The sequence below is a fragment of the Stegodyphus dumicola genome, chromosome 3 (assembly GCF_044657685.1).
Source record: "Stegodyphus dumicola isolate Sdum_Otavi_A_Nest chromosome 3, ASM4465768v1".
Classification (NCBI taxonomy): domain Eukaryota; kingdom Metazoa; phylum Arthropoda; class Arachnida; order Araneae; family Eresidae; genus Stegodyphus; species Stegodyphus dumicola.
Window position 1 is genome coordinate 171,132,673 of NC_140770.1, and position 19,359 is coordinate 171,152,031.

A 19,359-nucleotide genomic window follows, 5' to 3' on the forward strand; every position below is an offset into this window, starting at 1 on the left:
TGCGCAATGTCTTTAGTCGCGCATGCGCTACTGGTCAAATTCTTTTACCTCAACCAGTGCAACGTGTCAGCCGCTCTTCGCACTTTTAGAACACACAAAAAAATGCGTAAAGGTAACGGTCCTGTGTCAGTTAATGGGCTAAAAACAATGGTTGCGGCGTTTGCGAAAACAGGTTCTCTGAAGGTTTAGTCAGTCAGAGGACAAAAACCTGTACCACAGGATACAATCGAAGAAGTTACTACAGCGATTGTCAACAGAGGACCAGACAATATTGCTGCCACCTCTAGCGCTCATGAGGTAGCTCGGAATATGGATATGCCTTACTGTACGGTATGGAAAATCTTACGAAAGATTATCAACTTCTATCCGTACAAGATAAGCCGCGTACAGAAGTTACTGTACCCTGACCATGATAAGCGATTGACTTTTGCTCTCACCTTTCTTGCTAGAATGGAGGTGGATGATGCTTGGGTGTGGAAAATCTTATGGGGAAACAAGGCCCACTTTTACCTGAATGGAACTGTGAATACCCAGAACTGCCGAATTTGGGATGACAAACCACCACATGCAGTCACAGCAATTCCCTTACATTAACCAAAGGTAACTGTTTGGTGCGAGTTCACAGCGGAATTTATCGTAGGTCCATTCTTCTATGAGAACATTACCCCAACAGGACAGGAAACCTGTTCTGTTACCGGAGAGAAATATCGCCACATGTTGAACACATGTTGAACAGCTTTGTCATTCCGGCACTTCAGCAAACACAATGCCTGGGGGAAATCATTTTCATGCAAGATGGAGCCCCTTTACATGTTGCTGTATGGGTGCAACAGATGCTACAACAGAAAGAGTACTTTCCAACTGCATGGCCACTTCGGTTGCCTGATCTTACCCCATGCGACTTCTGGCTATGGGGTTACCTTACGACCAAGGTCTATCAAGGAGTGGTCCAGGACCTGGCTATGTTGAATGATAACATATCACGGACTGTACGGGAGATTCCTGCAGACATGTTACTTTCTGCTGTTGTGCATACTGTGCACAGAATGCAATATGTGGTCCACAACAACGGCAGCCACATTGAACCTCATTTGAATGCAAAATAAAAGGTAATTTCGGTATTGATTTAAATTTGTTAACACTCTATTTTCTATTACACAGTGCCAAATATTTACCTAGCATTGACTTTTCAAATTAATTTGTTTTTTCGCGGAATCCTTCGCCCCCCGTCTTGTTTAATCTTCCTACAAAATGTGGCGCCATTCTCGCAAATAGATCGCGCTACAGAACACTGTGAGCACTGTCAGTTTAATTATGGCCATCTGGTATAATAAAAGTACAATTTTGGAAGCACTGATGTATGACCGTTGAGATGTTGAAGTATAGTAATACTGTTTAGAGTAGATGCATGATCCATAGAGCGCCCATCCACTTTGAAGAAGCAGTCAAGCCAGATTAAATTCTATATTTATTTAAATTCACATTTGTAGCCACAATTCACTTAGCACTCTACTCATGCCTATTAAAGAACATTTACATTTTTTATAACTGTTGCGATAGCAAGCAAGCACAGCGAAATTACGTCCAAGAGCATAGAGAGAAGCTGAAGTGAAAAAGTGACATATTCAGAGGAAGACGGAAGGGAGTCAAAAGTTTCAGTTCCAGTTAAAAGAGTTAAATGGTTTACAATTATTTGATTGGGCAAGAGGCATCTGCATTAAGCGTTATGTAGGATCGCATGATTAATTTCAATGACACAGTTTAGACTTATAGTGCTATTTTAAAAATAGAGAAAGGAAGTCCCCAAATTAAACAAAAAAAAAAAAAAAAAAAAAAAATGAGGTTATTGCCGATTAAAATTATGAGTTTGCTTTCATGCTTTTTATATTACACATTAAATTTTTGTGAACCATAGTTTGACCTTACCTGATTCGAAATTCAAGTAGTGATGAACATTTTCTTTTTTATTTTATCCATTAGTTAACGATGCTAGATTAGTTGAATAAACACTGCATAGGGAGTTCCACACACATTTTCTGAAGAAGACTGCAGTTTGAAGACATGACATGAAGGATTTCATTTTGAATGACTTACATTGAAATTTTCGGTGAAACACGGCTTTCCCATGATTCACTGTGAACATAGAATAATAAAGCTGTGTAGATTTCTTCATAATTAGAACAGGCCGAATAAATGTTTCCAGATATGAATGATGAACTTGCAGATACTATTTTACAGAAATCCAACTAAGGAATAAATGTTCCATTGAGGTTAGTAGCTCATAACTCGATCCTGTGCAACTAAAAATGTAACGACAGAACAATTTTGGAAGCATTGATGCAAGACCACTGACATGTAGAAACACAGCAATGCTGTTTAGCGTAGATGCTTGATCCATAGAGCGTCCATCCATTTTGAAGAAGAAGCAGTCGAGCCATATTAAACTCCATATTTATTTAAATTACATTTGAGGAAACAATTCACTTGGCACTCTACTCGGGCCTATTAAAAACATTTAAATTTTTTATAACTGTTGCGATAGCAATCAAGCATAGCAAAATTACGTACAAGCAGTGCATAGAGAGAAGCTGAAGCGAAAAAGTGATACATCAATTTGGAGGAAGAAGGGAGGGAGTCAAAAGTTTCGGTTCGAATAAAAGTTTTGGTTTACAATTATTTGATTGGGAAAGAGGCATCTGCATTAATCGTTACATAGGATCGCATGATTAATTTGAATGCTGCAGTTTAGACTTACATCTCACTTAAAACAAAAACCAAAACACTTCAAATAAGAAATACTCCAAATCAAAAAATAAAAAAAACAAAGAAATTTAAATAAAAAAGAACATAATAGAAGAGGAATTCCATCAACTTCAATGCCACTTTGTTAGGAGGAGGAACGCAGAAATCAATTGAAATCTCTCTCTATATATGTAATGAGAATGATGTAGCAATGTTAATGCTGTAGAATGTACACTGCTTAAAAAAAAAAAAAAAAAAAAAAAAAAAGGGACAGTGCTATATCTCCCGTTCTACTGGGCCGATTGACAAAATTCAACCTGCATTTTTCATGTCTCGAAAGCGCGACTTAGGATATATATTAGATTTATATATAGCACTATTCTAACATAGGTATTTTGACACAAAATCGGACTTTTTCTGAAATAACATACCATTTTTTTCCCATATTTCGATTCTACGACTCAAATTATGCCAGAATACCAAGTTTTGTAAAAATCGAACGAGTAGTTTTTAAAATATTAGCTCTCAAAATTTTAGCTCCTCAATGTTAATTGAATTTGCTAAATATTTATTAATATCTCTTTTTTTTATTAAACTTTTTCGATTTTTTCTCTCACATTTCGAAATTTAGATTCATTCCAAATAAAATTTACCCATTTTTTGTGTTTTATTTTTAAAATTTCTATTTTAAAATAATTTTTATAAATTTTTCGAAAAAAAATTTAAAATTCTATAAAATTTTTACCATCATCTTAAAGTAGGTGTATTTTTAAGCATATCTGCAAAAAATTAGACTTTTCTATTCAGAATTTTTTAAGATATACACGAATTTACATATTTTCGCATTTTGAAATTTGGCATCTTTTTTTGAGCGATAATAACGCCAAATGTGGTCTATGGAATTTTGTTACACTGAATTGCCACAGCTATTTTTAACCTTAAGTTTCAAGTAAAATTTTACGGAGAATTAATTATATGACATTTTTTTCCCTCAATGATGCGTAATAAATAATTATTAATACTATATTTAAAGCTATTTTTAAAAATTACAGATGATATTATTCAAATTTTTAAATATTTTTTTAAATTTCTCTATATCTTTTAAAAAAAATAAGAGTAAATTTTTGCATGAGTAAATTTTTACCTTCGGCGTTTTATCGTCTGCTGCTTTACCTCATTTAAATCGAATTGTCTAAAACTGAGAATTTTCGTTTGATGTTCATTTGAATTTTATGACAGTAACTGCATAATTTATTTCTAAACAAACTATTGCTTTTGAAGTGGCTGAAAGAGCGGCTGATACATATTTTTAAAGCATAGTATATTTTTATACAAACATAAGATTTAGAATAATCATTTTTATAAAAGTCAAATTATGATATAAACATACAACCCTCTAGAAACTGAATTAATGGAAGTTTGGTGGTTGTGTAGAAATGATTTGCAGCTACTTAATGGCTGGATAAGTCAGCAGATTCTGTGGACAAGTAAGAATAATTATATAAACAACACCCAACATTCTGGATTCAATTAACAACGAGGCTACAATGTTTATTAAATGAATTCAAGAAGTTTTAAAACATAAAAAATCAACTCATTTTTTTATCTTAAAATGTATTTTTGTGCGTAGCGTATTTTCATTATATTCTTAAAATTCTTATTTAGAATGTAATTGTCAAGAACTGAATCCTAATCATTAGTAGTATAATAAATCCTTCTTATAAATTGCAAACATTTCTAATTTTATATTAATCAAGATTGCACACGATATTTTTTATTTACACTTCAATTCTTACCGTCAGCTCTAGTAGAAGTTACAAATCAATTATATTTAATTAAGGATCGGATTGGATTGGATTATTTAATTATCGAAAAGCACACGAGGGTTATCTGCCTAAAGGGAGGGATTCCTTCGTGGAGGACTTTCTAAGGGAAACTGGCTCGTATACAAGTTACGCATGGGGAAAACCACGAAAACGTCCATGCAGCCAGACCGTTCGCGGGATTCGAACCTCAGACCGAACTATCAGTGTTCAGTGTCTTTAACGCTTGGCCGCTGGTGGGCTATTTAATTAAGGAATGACCATCTAAGTTTAAAAACAGCGTACCCTAGCAGCAATTCAATTATTGGCGCCGTATCTTTCATGTTACTCCCGATTGGCAAGCTACATGATTTTTAATGAGTATTCGGGTTTTGCTGGTAACTTCACTTAGAAATCGCGCTTAAACTAGGTTAGTTGGTTATTTGAACATAGAAAGAACATGTGAGCTATTTGATTAAGATGCTTTCATAGAGAACCTTTGTAAAGAGAACCTAGGAAACTACGAAAACCAACCATGCAAGCCTGGGTTAGACTTTGCAACAAACAATTAGTATTCAACAATCTTCAAATGCTAGGCAACTGGTGAGGCTCCAATTAAATCTCCAATTTAATATTTTATTTGTAAATATTTAAAATATTGTTGTATTCTTAGACACAAAAGGCAGAATTTAAGTTTTGTTAACTCGTTAGTAAACTACCAAGCCGTAGTGCAAATAAATATTCAATTGCTTTTGCAATAATTGTATTCACTTAATATTCTTGGAATATGAGCTAAAGAAGGAACGTTCTCGGAAGATTAAAGAAGTGTTTAAATCCAGTGATATTAGGTTTGTCTTACAAGCTCAGGATCAAAACGATTCTGCAATTGCCCGAGTAGTTGACTTGTAAATGACTGTGAATTAAGCAGATGACTTTTAATCTTACGTTTTCAGTCAGAAAACCTATTCCAAATGTTTTTGTATTGCATGACAATGCATCTTTTCATTATTCAAGAACCAGTCGGAGAACCGCTTGTATTCCGAAATTAAGTATGTGTACTCAATCGTCCTGCATGTTCTTCAAATTTGTCTTTTTGTGATTTTTTTTCTTTCCCAAAAACTAAAGTTGCCTCTCAAAGGAAAGTTTTTTGACACTGAAGAGACAAAAGGAGTATGACATCTACTTTTAGAGGCATGTCAAAAACAGATCTCTACAAGCCTTCTCTTCCATTACATGTTGTGCAGTCAGACAAAAAGTTGCATCAGCGTAAATTTTATAATCTATTTTTATTCCACTCTGATTACTTTATTAACATACAGTGAATATATACTAAATCTTTTACTTTAGCTTAAGTAATTTGGAAGTTTTGACGGAATTGTTGTCGGAACTAGGACTTAGAAGATAAGTCAAATTAAATATTTCGATAACCCAATAAATTCAAGGTCGAAGTTTCAATATTTTATTTTCGGAGGAAGGGGAAATTTTTTCAGTTTTGGTCCATTATCCTAAGTATATTTGCTTCGATTCTTTATTTTTCCATAAAAGTGAAAAATTTACGCATGGTATACATATAATGCATAGCTTCATATTAAAATTTAATAATATACAGAGTGGTTATAATTAAAGTTCCACATTGAAACGGTCATATAAGGAAAACTACTGGATCAATATGCAATATTGTTAAATGAAATATGGGTAGGAATCTAACTTAACCTTTTGTTACATGGGTTTAACATGTTGCATACCCTTAAGAAACTTTGAAGTAAGCAAATTACCATTCAAAAGCGTTGAATTCGATAAAAGTTGAGTGCGCCATCTGTGTAAGTGGGAAATTCGTCTGTGAAAACCACGAATTAGCGATTAGAAAATGTGAGATCACAAATCACTCGCACAAGTGCGTACAATCTGGAAATTGTTTTCTTACAGATCGCTAATTTGTAATTTTTGAAGCCTGAATTCGGCACTAAAACATGAAGATACTGATTCAAAACGCTTTTAATCGATTTGGGCCAAAGAAATCCCTCATGTTATCTACCTAGTTCCATTGCATTCTCCTACTGCATTCGATTGCATAGCAGTCATTCCACACTGTTTAGTGTTGAATGACAGCTAGTTTTATAACTGAATCATTTTTCTCTGAAGAGCAGGCGACAGCTGGACCACTGTGATTGCAGCTCACTTAGAGTCAATGTTAAAATGTTTCGTGATACATGAACTGCATGGAACTGCAGTAACATGGCATTTTAGATACTACGATTTTTATGCAGGGCTGGGCCCCACCTCAAGTGTGTCGCACAGTTACTTAGGAAACATTTCACGAATGAACGTCTTATAGGCCGACAATTCCCCTCTTCCCACCAGACCTCAATCTCTGTGACTTCTGGCTATGGGGTCATCTCAAAAGCACTGTTTATGGTGATATTCTAAACAATTTGGCAGAAATGAAAAATGTCAGTAACATTCCTCCTGATATGCTAAGAACTGCTGTTAAGAATGCAGTAACAGGATTTAACTAGCTCTCGGGAAATGCTGGACGCTACATTGAACATGCTTTGTAAAACGTTTCGGAAACTATTAAACACATTTTAAACAGATGTTTTCACGTCTTATTTCATTTACCAATATTGTATACAGCGCCATTTTTCCACTGGTGGTGAGTTTTTGAACTCTTTTTTTTCCTGCGGAAAATAAATTCCCGTAACCTCCTTTACACGATTCCCAAGTTTGATAACATTTGGTCTGGTAGTTTTCCTTTTATGACCATTTCAAATTGGAACTTTAATTATAACCACCATGTAAATTAAACTTTAAAAGTCTGACAGTTTGGTTCAAGTCCCAGCTTTAAAAATATATATATATATAATCTTTCATATTAATCCTCTTAGAAAGAATGTTTTAAGAAGCTAATTTTTCTCTCGCGTTATAGATTGTATATAAAGAACATGATCTTTAATATGATTTAGATTGTTTCAGCCTATATAAGAATCGGGTCACTTGGTGGTACAGAATAAACCCTGCTGGACTGTTTTATTTCTTTGTCATTTAGCAAAAATCTTTTAATTAAAATATTTATTCTTTGGACTTCGCTTTAAACTTTACTTATAGTTAAAATGACTAGAAAATGAAAAGCTGTCTTCAGCTGAAACACAATTCATGTAATTCATATTATAAATGATATTTTAAAATATTATAAATGATATTTTAAAAAATTGACAAGAATGCAAAATTTATGGAAGTCTAGCAATCGAAAAATCTTAATTTTTTTGTTTGAGCACTGAAAATAACTGTAGAAGGAAAGAAGAAAATTAGGGAGAAAAGTAAGCAAAAATTTGGAGGGAAATTTGGCTGTCAGACATACCAAAATGTTTCAAAAAGTTGGACGCTTTTGAATATACCTTCAGGATACTTCAAAGAATTTAGGTGTTCAAAGAGAAAACACTTGGACGTGTACACCACCACCACCACCAAATACCATCAATTGAGCTTGTGTTAACAGAAAAGACAAAAACGATATCATTACAGATTAAAGTGAAGAGCGACTGGTTGTAGACTATATGGTTGTATAAATTTAAATTACATTATAGAACATCATATCGTATCATAAATGGAGAATCCCATGATTTTCTCAGTCGAATTATTTGAAGATTCAGGAGCTTATCCAGTGATGTATGTGGATGTCACCTAAAGACGTTTTTTCTCCTTCTGATGAAACAGCGGCTGAGCGGTAAATCGCTGAACACTGGTAGTTCGGTCCGAGGTTCGAATCCCGCGAACGGGCTGTCTGCATGGGCGTTTTCGTGGTTTTCCCATATATAACGTGCATGCGAGCCAGTTTCCCTTAGAAAGTCCTCCACGAAGGCATCCCTTCCCTTAGACATAATTAAATAAACCAAAACCTCTTGATGAAACCAGACTTTCCTTTCATCTCATACCTTCAAAATGTTTAGCCTCTAAAGACTGATAAAGGCTCTGATCAAATACTTTGTGATGAACTTTCTAAGAGAAACCAGCTAGCATACACGGTACACATGGGAAAATCCATGAAAACGCCCATGTAACGAGCCCGTTTACCGGGATTCGAACCCCGGAGTGAACTACCAGTGTTCACCGACTTTACCGCTCGGCCGTTTGTGGGCCTTTATGAAATGGAAGGCGATAACTTTATTTAAAATGATTGTCAGAAATACCAATATATTTCGAAAAGTTGGATGCTTTTTAATATACTTGCAGAATGCCTAAAGAAAAAGTGCAAGAATAAAGTAGAATGCCTGAAGAAAAAGAAAAGAAAAAATAAATTTTTGCGTATAATTTAATATTTCTACTTTTCTTTTTGAATTTAAAACTTTTTAATCTTATGATATTTGATTCTTGCGATTTCAAAAATAAAATATTTGACTAAAATGTGAATAACATTTTAAGAAACCAAATGTAAGATAAAACTGTGTAAAGCAATGGGCACAATGATTAAACTGTTTAAAGCAGTGTATGCAAGTCATCCTATGTTAAAATGTCCGTTATACATCTCTCTTATTTATACATTTCTTTTCTGAAAGGAATATTGAAAGGCGTGTTAACTGTGCTTTACTGTGATTTCTCTTTTAATATATGCAGTTTTCAAATGCATCATAGTCTGGGTTACAAAATATTCTTCGGAAAGAAACGCAATTCAAATAAATAAAATCAAATTCTGGAAAATTTATATTAATAAATATATTTTAAATGCTCAGTTCGAAGGAATAAATAGAAAATTTTAAAACAATTATCTGAAGAGACAATGCAACTGAAACAATTAAAAAAAAGTATAAAAATTAAAAAATTTCCTAAAATAATAACTATGACAAATAATTATATATAAAGAAAACTATTTGAAAAAAAAAATAAACGCTGCACCTTTATTGACGCAGTTTGAATAGGTAAATAGAAATTTTTAAAACAGTTATTCGAAGAAAAACATGCAACTTAAAGAATTAAAATGAAATTCGAAAAAGAAAAATTTACTTAAAATAATAACAGTTATAATAAAAAATATATAAAGAATATTATTTGGAAAAAAGAATGATGGTGACTTTTTTCCTCTCACGGGAAAGGAAACAAGGTTGCCATATATTAAGACGTTCGCCAAGTGAACTATTCTTGGCGCAAACTGAACAAAAAGTGCCAACATAAATTTGTGAATTTCTCTGTAAATTTCGCTCCAAATTTTGCAAAATTTCATATTTAGGCGTAATTTGAGTCGTAGAATCAAAATATGTAAAAAAATTGGTATGTTATTTCAGAAAAAGTCCGATTTTGTGTCAAAATACCTATGTTAGAATAGTGCTATATATAAATCTAATATATATCCTAAGTCGCGCTTTCGAGACATGAAGAACGCAATTTGAATTTTGTCAATCGGCCCAGTAGAACGGGAGATATAGCACTGTCCCATTTTTTTTTTTTTTTTGAGCAGTGAACATCCCTACTGAGGAGGAATGGCAGGCGAGTAAGATTAAATATTCAAGTTTATTTCAAATGACATTTGCAATAGAGATGGACGATCTGCTCTGGAACCGATTCAACCATTTTACTGAATGAATGATCAGCTCTCCGGTGAAAACGGAACAGCAGTTCATTAACAGTTCACCGACAGCTAGCTGTTATTGGGAAGTGTGCCAAAAAATTTGATTTATCTTAATTCTTTCCTTTATAATTTACCAGAAATTTACTGAAAATCTGCTTAGGGGGAGGAATGCTGTTACAACTTGAATGCGAAATGAGCAAAAGTTTTTTTTTCTGCAACTGGCAACAGTGTCGAAAAAAACTTGGACAAGGGCAGTCATTTACTCGGTTTCTCTTAACAGTATTTTGATTTGAATGGGGAATTATCCTCATCTTTTGATCTAAAATTAATCTTGAACCATGTGAATGGTGTAATATAGTAGGTGTACATAAATAAATAGTCACGGAGATTTTTTTTTAATTGTGATTCAAGTTTGAATTGGAGCATGCACTCTAAATCTATCCCCCCCCAAAAAATATCGTCAACATGTTGAATTCATGGATTAGAACAGATGCCTTTGTGAAAAACACTGAGGGCATCTGGCTCATGCACATGTTACACATGGGAAAAACCATGAAAATGCCCATGCAACCAGCCCATTTACCTGGAATTAAAGCCAGGTTGGAACTACCAGTGTTCAGGAATTTTACCGTTCAGCCACTGGTGGGCCTTCATAGTAATAAATGTATTCTGTATAATAGAATATCTGTATTAGTATCTGCATTTTCTCAAAAGGTACGATTCTTTGCACACAAAATTATAATATTTCAGATTCTCTTCACAGGAATGATTTTTTTTAACTCATATGAATAATTTTTTTCCTCAAAGCAGTAGCATTCCATTAAACAAACTCGCATTACTTTTATTTGGGGGCGGACTATAAATTAATACAGTTAGTTTACACCCAAATAAGCCACCCAGTTTCTGGATTCCTTCCTAAAGTTTTGCAATAATAATTTAATAAACTTACCCTAAACATCTATAGAATGTGTTTTTTATCCATGGAAATAATCTAAACTCAGCTACACCTAAAATTAAAAAATATAGATCTAACAAATATTTAAAGGTACAACACTTAAACATTATATAAAATGAGAAAAATAACAAAAAATCCCCCAGATTTTCGAAGAAAAATGCTTACCACGGCAGCTTCCTGGATTAACTTGCCCAATATAAAACCATAAAGCAATAAGAATCAGCAAAGAAGATAAAGCATAAATCCATTGGACCAAAAACATCATGACTATCTTTACAACAGCCTATAGTTAAAAAAATTATAAATTATTGACTGCATATCTAAAATGTCAGAAAGATTACAAAAATTTTAGATTTTTAATTGACTAACTAATCAATTTAAAGACAATGTAATTTCTTTGACATTAAAAAATAATAAACAAACATATTTAATACAGTAAAAGTTTACAATCCAGAATTATTAGGACTCTGGCAATTCTGGATTACAGGTCATCAGTTTAAATCGAGTCAGATGACATGTAGGCATAGCAACATTGGAGCTTCACTTATTGTTTAGACCATATGGAAATATGCTAACCCACTCACAACCACTAAAGGGCCCTAAGTCAACATCATTATGCCAATGGATGCATTGTCATTGGCCAGGTGCTACTCCTTACTTAGTCAGCAGGTGTTTGAAAGTGACATGCCAGTTAAATGGAGAAAAACATCACATTTACAGCACACCTGCTTTCTTTTGCTGAGTATTATATTCTCAATTCCTAAACCTTTGTCAGAGAGGGAGGGAGATTTTTTTATTATTTTAATTTTATTTACATATTTGTCTCTTTATTGGATTGGTAGTTTGGAGATCCAGATATTGCATGTTTGGATTTCAGACTTTATATTGTTACTGTATATATATATATATACATTTTCAGTATGATTTAAAAAATAATTACCCCAAAGAGTGCCAACCATCTGTTACAAAAGACTGTATACCAATGTTTTTGTTTACTGCCTATTTCTCTTCTATAATACTTATCTGAAACAGACAAAAGATTATATTAAAATATCATTATTATACAAGAAAATATTGTATTTATAAAATTTTCATGTTAAAGGTTATTATGAAAATCTTTATGCTATTAGTAGAACACATACTTGATTAATAATACAGAGGCTGTTCACACATTTTTTAGACTATGTATATTGTATTCACAAAACTAAATTAAAATTACATAAAATTCTTGTGTTTTAAATGTTCTATTTGACATCCCTTATTCTGAACTATCTTTCGACACCGCAATTTCCAGGATAATAATGCCTTTTGAAGTCTATCCCATTCCTCCCGAACAGCTTTCCAGAGTCCTGTTAGGGTTTTGGGACAACGTTTGGATAATGCAGTTTTTAAAAGTCCGAAAGCACAAAAATCCATAGGTGACACATCGGGAGATTTAGTAGGGATATGAGTGAAGGGTATGGCCTTGATACCAGTTTTTTGTTCCATTTCTTTTAGAAAATTTGCAGCGGATTTTGATGTGTGAATGCTAGCTTTGTCCTGATGGAGTCTCACAGATTGATGGCACTGTGGGTAAAGCGATGGTATTTCACTCAGAAAAATTGGCGATAAAATATGTTCCTGATAATATTTGAAGTTAATCTTGACATTTTTTTGCACTCTTTTTATTTTTAACTTGCCATTATAAGAAAAACCAGCAACAATCATGAACCCCTTAGAAAAACTTTCTTTCGATTCTTTGAACCATGTACTTAAATTTTTTTCTCCCCTTTTATGATAATAAATGGCTTTTTTTTTTTGTTCCAATCATTTAAATACACCCATGCTTCATCTATTGTGACAATTGTTTTCCATTTTTCTTTGGATAAGTGTTTTTCATATAGAATTCTGCAGCGTGTCCTGCGTTGAGCGATATGCTTTGAAAGAAGAAGATGCACATCGCGTTTTTTCGCTTTCTTAAGATTTAAATCAACGTTTATCATTTTGTTTACAGTGGACACCGAGCATTTTAATGATTTTGCAACTGTCCTTTGACTAGGGGGATTTTCTTTTAACATTAAACAACGTACCTTTGCAACAGTCGAAGATGTCCGTTTATTCCTTGGATACTTGTTTGGAAATTTTGTCCCACTTGGGGCTCCAATTTGACTTTTTTTTCCTTTCTTGTTGATGATATTACATATTGACGCTTTAGATATCACAAAACCATGACTCTCACATCGTTTTTGGATAACGGAGTATGCATATTTCTCTTCGGAAAGAGCGTAAAAGTAGCCTTCGAACCACTGCTTTGCTAAATTCGCCATTTTGAATAAAAACAAAACTTTCAAGCCACAGACAATAATTTTGACTTTTGAAAACGTAGTACAATTGCAATTACTTCTTTTGCAACAAACAATTTTTTATTATTGCTTACCAAAATCATCTAAAAATGTGCGAACAGCCTCTGTAGCAGTTTTGTAGAGAGAATGACACAGTCAAATGTCCAAATGTGATAAGGAAATTACTATTTAAAGAGCATTGCATACTAATTTTAATTTATTGATATATTCTTGCCAAAAGAAACACGCATATTTTATGAATTCTTGTCTGACTATTTACTGTCAGCAATCTTTTGAATATTCTGAATTACACACATTGTTATTCTAAATAGTTCTTTCATACAGAAATATATTCAAGTGCCAAGACTGCTTTTTAAAGTACAAAATTACCAAACTTCTTACAGCTAAGTTTAAATGAATTCAAACACAATTCAAAGAAATCTAATGGTTCCTTTATATTTGAAGATACTTGTGGTCCTGTGGCTCTTTTGTCAGATACAAAAGGTATTCTTTGTGAAATTTCTTTGAATTCTGGACATGTTATCCATTTTGAACTTTCTGTCTCTATGGAATCACTGTTGCTTTCACATTCACTATCCATTACCATGATTTTTCACTTTCTTACACATCTTACTTGATTTTTATCTTCATCACTGCTTTCCTACTCTCTTGTCATCAAATAGTCTATGCATAGACACAATTTCATTCTTCATCAACAAAAAATGGAACTTATCTTCACTTGAACTGATTTCCATGCTTACTGGGTTCCGTAATTTTGAAAAATACTTCTTTGTCATGACATCTGAGTTTGAATAACGTCAAAGATGCACATATAATAATAAATCTAAAAAACTTATTCAAGATTAAAGTACGGAAGTTGGTTTATATGCATGAACTGTATGAAGTGATAATGCCTAAACCAAGTGGTGATCGAGAGTCACCTTTCATAGTTACCGCATTAAATCAACTGTTGACTGAGAGGCACTTCCCAAGTGCAAAGGGTTAAATGCTTCTCACCATTTTGCAATAACAATATTGAAACTATAACTTATCATCAAACAAAATTCAATTTTCATATGATATGTAGAGCTTTGGGTCTAATATTTAAAAATTTAAAATCATTCCTATCGTTATTAATGATTTTGTCTTGAAACCATTCTAATCAAACATTAGCATAATAAATATTTGAAATGGACATATTACAAAAGTGACCTTTAAAAAAATTAAGAATTAACATGTCTTACCTTGATCATGAATATTGTTAAGTTCATTAGCACTACACTGAGAATTCCTACTTTCAACACTACGTATAGAACTATGCTCATCTGGTGAAGTCACTGGTGAATCTGTTGCAGTGACACTTACACTGCTTCCCTCTCGTACCATGCCACGCTTATGATGAGGAACACGCTCTGGAAATAATTCATCTAAGTCTGCATCAGCCTGAAATATTTCAATTTGTTAGTTCACTTATCATACCTAATACTATTTGTACAAATTTCTCCAAAAATCTACATAAAATGTTTTATAATTTTAGAACAAATCAAATTCCCACAGAATTTTAAATCATTTAAGTCAATAAAGCACAAAATAATGATAAAACATTTTTTAAAGAAAAGTTATAATTTTATTGTTGTGTAATATTAAAAAAAAAATAGTATACCAAATATAAAGCAATATATGGCAACTCTATCAGGGATTTTAAGGAAAGCTGCTTTTAAATACTTTGTAGTTGAATTTTATGTGGTGTAAGTGTAAAGAAAGTGATGTTTAATAAAGTTAAAAAGGCAAAAAGTTTATTATGTTAAAAAAAAAAAAAAAACTTTTGCCTTTTTAACTTTCATCTAATAATAAAAAGATAAGAATAGTTGTGTGGGTCATATTGTTAAGAAAACTAAACACTGATTATGATGAACTGAGAAAAGACTGAACGAAAATTAAAAAATGTACGGCAACACTTTAAATTCTATTGGAAATTCTAAAAATATGCTGCTTTTAAAAATTTCATGATTTAATGCTGACTTTTATGTGCAAGTGTGAAGAAAGCGATGGTTAATAATAAAATTAAAAGATAAAAAGAGTTGCATGGGCAGAAAGGAGTCAAAGAATAGATTGATAAGCTGTGAAAGCTCAATGAGAGCATAAAAAACCTTATTTACTTAATCCTAACAAACATTATTCAAACTTCTTAATATCAGTACTTGAATTAAAATTTTCTAGTAATTTTTAGAAATCATTATGCACTGCAGGTAAGTTGAAATGAACAGTATTATCACCTATTTCTCTTTAATCTTTATGTTATTCACCTCACTGATAATATGATCTTCAGTTCTATCCATAAGCATTACTCACGCAACTTTTTAAATAGCAATTGTTCATTTCTGGCTTATTTTTCGAATGGATAAGGATTTGGCCTTCACCTTCAGCTTGTCTGATACATCTAGCTAAGTTAAGCAACAAATTATTCAGACTTTTGGATATATATTTCAGCTTTAACTTCTTCAGCTGCAATTGCTGCTAAAGAATGGGATAGTGTTCAGTCACAGAAAGCAATTTTCCTTAATCAAAATCTGTGTCAATTAATATTATTTTTCTTGTATTCGGAAATCTAGCTAGATTTATAGGACAATTTTAAATTTAAGTCATACATGTATTTTCAATTTTCGCTGAAGTTTTGCAGCAAGATCTTACCTCTTGGCATTTACTCAGAAATGCACAGCAATTCTTCCTTTGTTTTTTGATATTAAGAGCTATCTAGAAATACTACCTGAAAATATCTTGAACTATTCTTTCAAATACCTAACACGAAGAAAGCACAAATAAAAATACAAGGAGCATAAATTTAAGAATTTAATCTGAAATGGAAGTAAATTAGTACAAAAATGAAACAATAAAATAATGAAAAGTTAATAATTCCTGGTTTTTATTAAACCGCAGCTTACAGAATTAGCAATGAAATTCCTCTTTGAGTTTCATCCCCCACCAACCCACTCGTCCATCTGAGCCGAAGATGTTAAACTTGCTTTCATCAGTGAAGAACACATTTTTTCTAGTAGTCAGGTGTCTTTTGTTTCATCAATTTTGCAAAAGTGATTTGAAGTTTTCATTTTTTTTTTAACAGACAAAAATTTTTTTCTTGCTACTTGCCCATGATATCCTGCACATTGCATTACTTTTCTTACAGTTTACGGATTCACACATATTCCATATAATTCATGAAGTTCTGCAAAAAGTTTAAAAGCACTTGCCTTGGATTCTTTTTAATATTCCTTAGAATAAAGCATTTCATTCCATGAGATAACTTAGATGGTCTTCCAGGTCTTTTGTTTTGGATAAGATTCTGTTCTTATAATGCTTAATAATATCAAAAACTGCAGAATCACTTAAATTAAGTAAACAGGCAATTTTTCTAATAGGTTTCCTTTTCTTTTGATGCTAATCAATAACTAATCTGTGGGTTTCTAACGATGTTTCCTTTTGTGACTAAGCCATTGCAAGAAAACATTAAAATAATGAATATTTTCTAAAAAGAAAATTTGAATTATAAAAGCAAATGATTTTTAGATTTTTGCCTAACTTCTTTATTCAAATTAATTTCATAAAATTTCATTAGAGATTAGAATGGTTAGAGAAAAAAATTCCAATGATACTGCTATTTACTGTGTTATATACCATCCGCAGCTAAGACACGTCCAAATGAACTTCCCGATGTCTTAAAACTATGCATCAAAACTGTCAATCATATTAAAAAGAGTGCATTAAATACTCAACTTTTTTTGCAAAGATTTGGAAACAAAACATACTGCCATTTCATATGGAAATATACTGGCTCTCAAATGGCAATATGTTAGCAGGATTATTTGAACTTCGAGATGGAATGATTCAGTTTTTGGAAATTCAAAATTAAACTGAATTCCAAAAACCAAGTGTTCATATTGTATTGGCTTATCTATCAGATATTTTGATTTGTTGAACTCATTAAAATTGAAATTATAACATGGAGACTGAAATATACAGAAGAAAGTGCACATCATAAATTACTAGTAATATTGTGTTTGCTTCTTTACTTCATTTTTATTCCTACAACTGCTGAAAACTACCTTTCACACAAATAAGTGCTTGAAAATGGTAAGTACAGTTGCAGTGTTTGTTCTGCTATGCTCAGTAAACTTTGAGATATTTTACCCAAAATTAATGGCTTATTTATCAAAGTCATATTTGGCTGCAACCAGGAACTGAAAATCTTATAAAAAATATACAAGCCCATCCATTTCATTGATTCATTTTCCCCTTACTATATATGTATGGAAACACCATATTTCTATAATAAAACCTTTATAAATTATGTTTTTATTGTTTTTACTATCCTTATCAATAGGTATTATTACTATTATTGGGAAAGCACGGGGGCACTGGCAAAAAGGAAATTTTTGGCAGCAGGGAGGTGTGGTAAAAATTTTGCCAAGAAAATTTTATAAAAAAGTTCTAATTTTTAATGTTTAAATTAAAAAGAGAAATTAATTTCCATTGATTAATTAGTTTTTCTTTTAAAATTTATCCAGGTATCGTTCAGGAATATAGCTCTGTTGATAACTCTTTCATCTGCTATTTGACAAAAAAATTGTCAAACTTTGTTATTTTATTCTTTTGTTTTTGGATTAATTTACTCCTTGTTAAGGATCAGTCCCAAGTTTATACTTCATGTTATATTTTTATTTGTGCATTTGCCATGTTAAGTAACTTTCCTCTTTTAGTAAATTCATATTTCATTTTATTTCTTCTAAATTAATTAATTAATTTTACAGCTTTTTGCACAATATTAATTGTATTTCATTAAATATTCTTTAATTTTTGATGCTACAGTATCACATATTAAAAAAACTGCTCTAGGAAAAAAATAAAATAAATAAATAAATAAAAATAAAAATAAAAAACAATATATATATATATATATATATATATATATCATATTAAAATTCCTTAATTTATACTAAAAATGATGATATGTTTACCTTGCTCTCAACTGTTGACCCATAAGCTGTTATCCTTCCGACACTATGATCCACAACAAATGAAGGACTCTGCAAACCTTGTTCTGCATACCTTTCTTCACGTCTTTTTTGCAAGTCAAATGTCATTGCAAGTGAAAAGTAAGCATACTCAACAGTGGCATATGTTAATAAAAATGGTATTGTGACTATAGGAGCCAATGTGTTAATACTCCCAACAAGCACAAACATGAAAGTGACAGTAGCAAAAAGTATTAGTGAATATATTGGTACTTTGTTAGGACCTTTCTGTAAGACACATAAAAAAAAAAAAAAAAAAAAAAAAAAAAAAAAAAAAAAAAATTAAAACATTAAATTGTTCTTAAAATAAGACATACAGAAACTCTGCTGTGATAAAAATAAGACATACAGAAACTCTGCTGTGATAAAAACAAAAAAGTTTATCAGGAAAGAATACATTCACAAGAGACATATATTTTATTTAGAAAAGTGAACTTTTTGTGAAGAAGTTAGAAATAGTTAACTATGCACGCATGCATTTTCTTTTGCCGATTAAATATGCAAAAGCAAATGTTTTTATATTTCTCAAATATTTACCAAGGTACTTTCAACAAAAATAATTGCTACTTGTTAAAAGCATCATTAATAGCTTCTGTTATATATTTTCCTGTTTATATATTATTAACTCCCTACACACAATTATATGTATCAGAAAACGTAGAGGGATTTAATATTATATGTCATAACTACTTGGATAAGTTTTGTTGGTGGAATTAGCTGTTAGTAATGATCTGGAAATTCACATGGTTCTATTTTATGTTGGTAATAAACAGAAGATTGAAAAAAAATATTTATGATTATAAATTTAACATATGAAAAACATTAGCAAATGATTCCAAGTTTTGGGCAGCACGTCTTCCCTGAATACATAAAGAAAGATGTGCATCTATGTATTTTAAAAGATCCTTTA

The 19,359-nt window shown here is 31.8% G+C and overlaps 1 protein-coding gene across 1 annotated transcript in view; it reads right to left on the reverse strand.

Annotated features, from left to right (window-relative positions):
• The window catches only part of LOC118184133 (solute carrier family 12 member 8), a 119,541-nt gene that overhangs the window by 41,400 nt on the left and 58,782 nt on the right, over window positions 1–19,359 (reverse strand). Inside the window, exons 10-14 of the mRNA XM_085813613.1 lie at window positions 18,393–18,677; window positions 14,625–14,823; window positions 12,000–12,082; window positions 11,225–11,342; window positions 11,054–11,111 (exon numbers count right to left, since the gene is read on the reverse strand). Coding sequence (XP_085669739.1) covers window positions 11,054–11,111; window positions 11,225–11,342; window positions 12,000–12,082; window positions 14,625–14,823; window positions 18,393–18,677 — 743 coding nt within the window. The remainder of the gene's footprint in view (window positions 1–11,053; window positions 11,112–11,224; window positions 11,343–11,999; window positions 12,083–14,624; window positions 14,824–18,392; window positions 18,678–19,359) is intronic.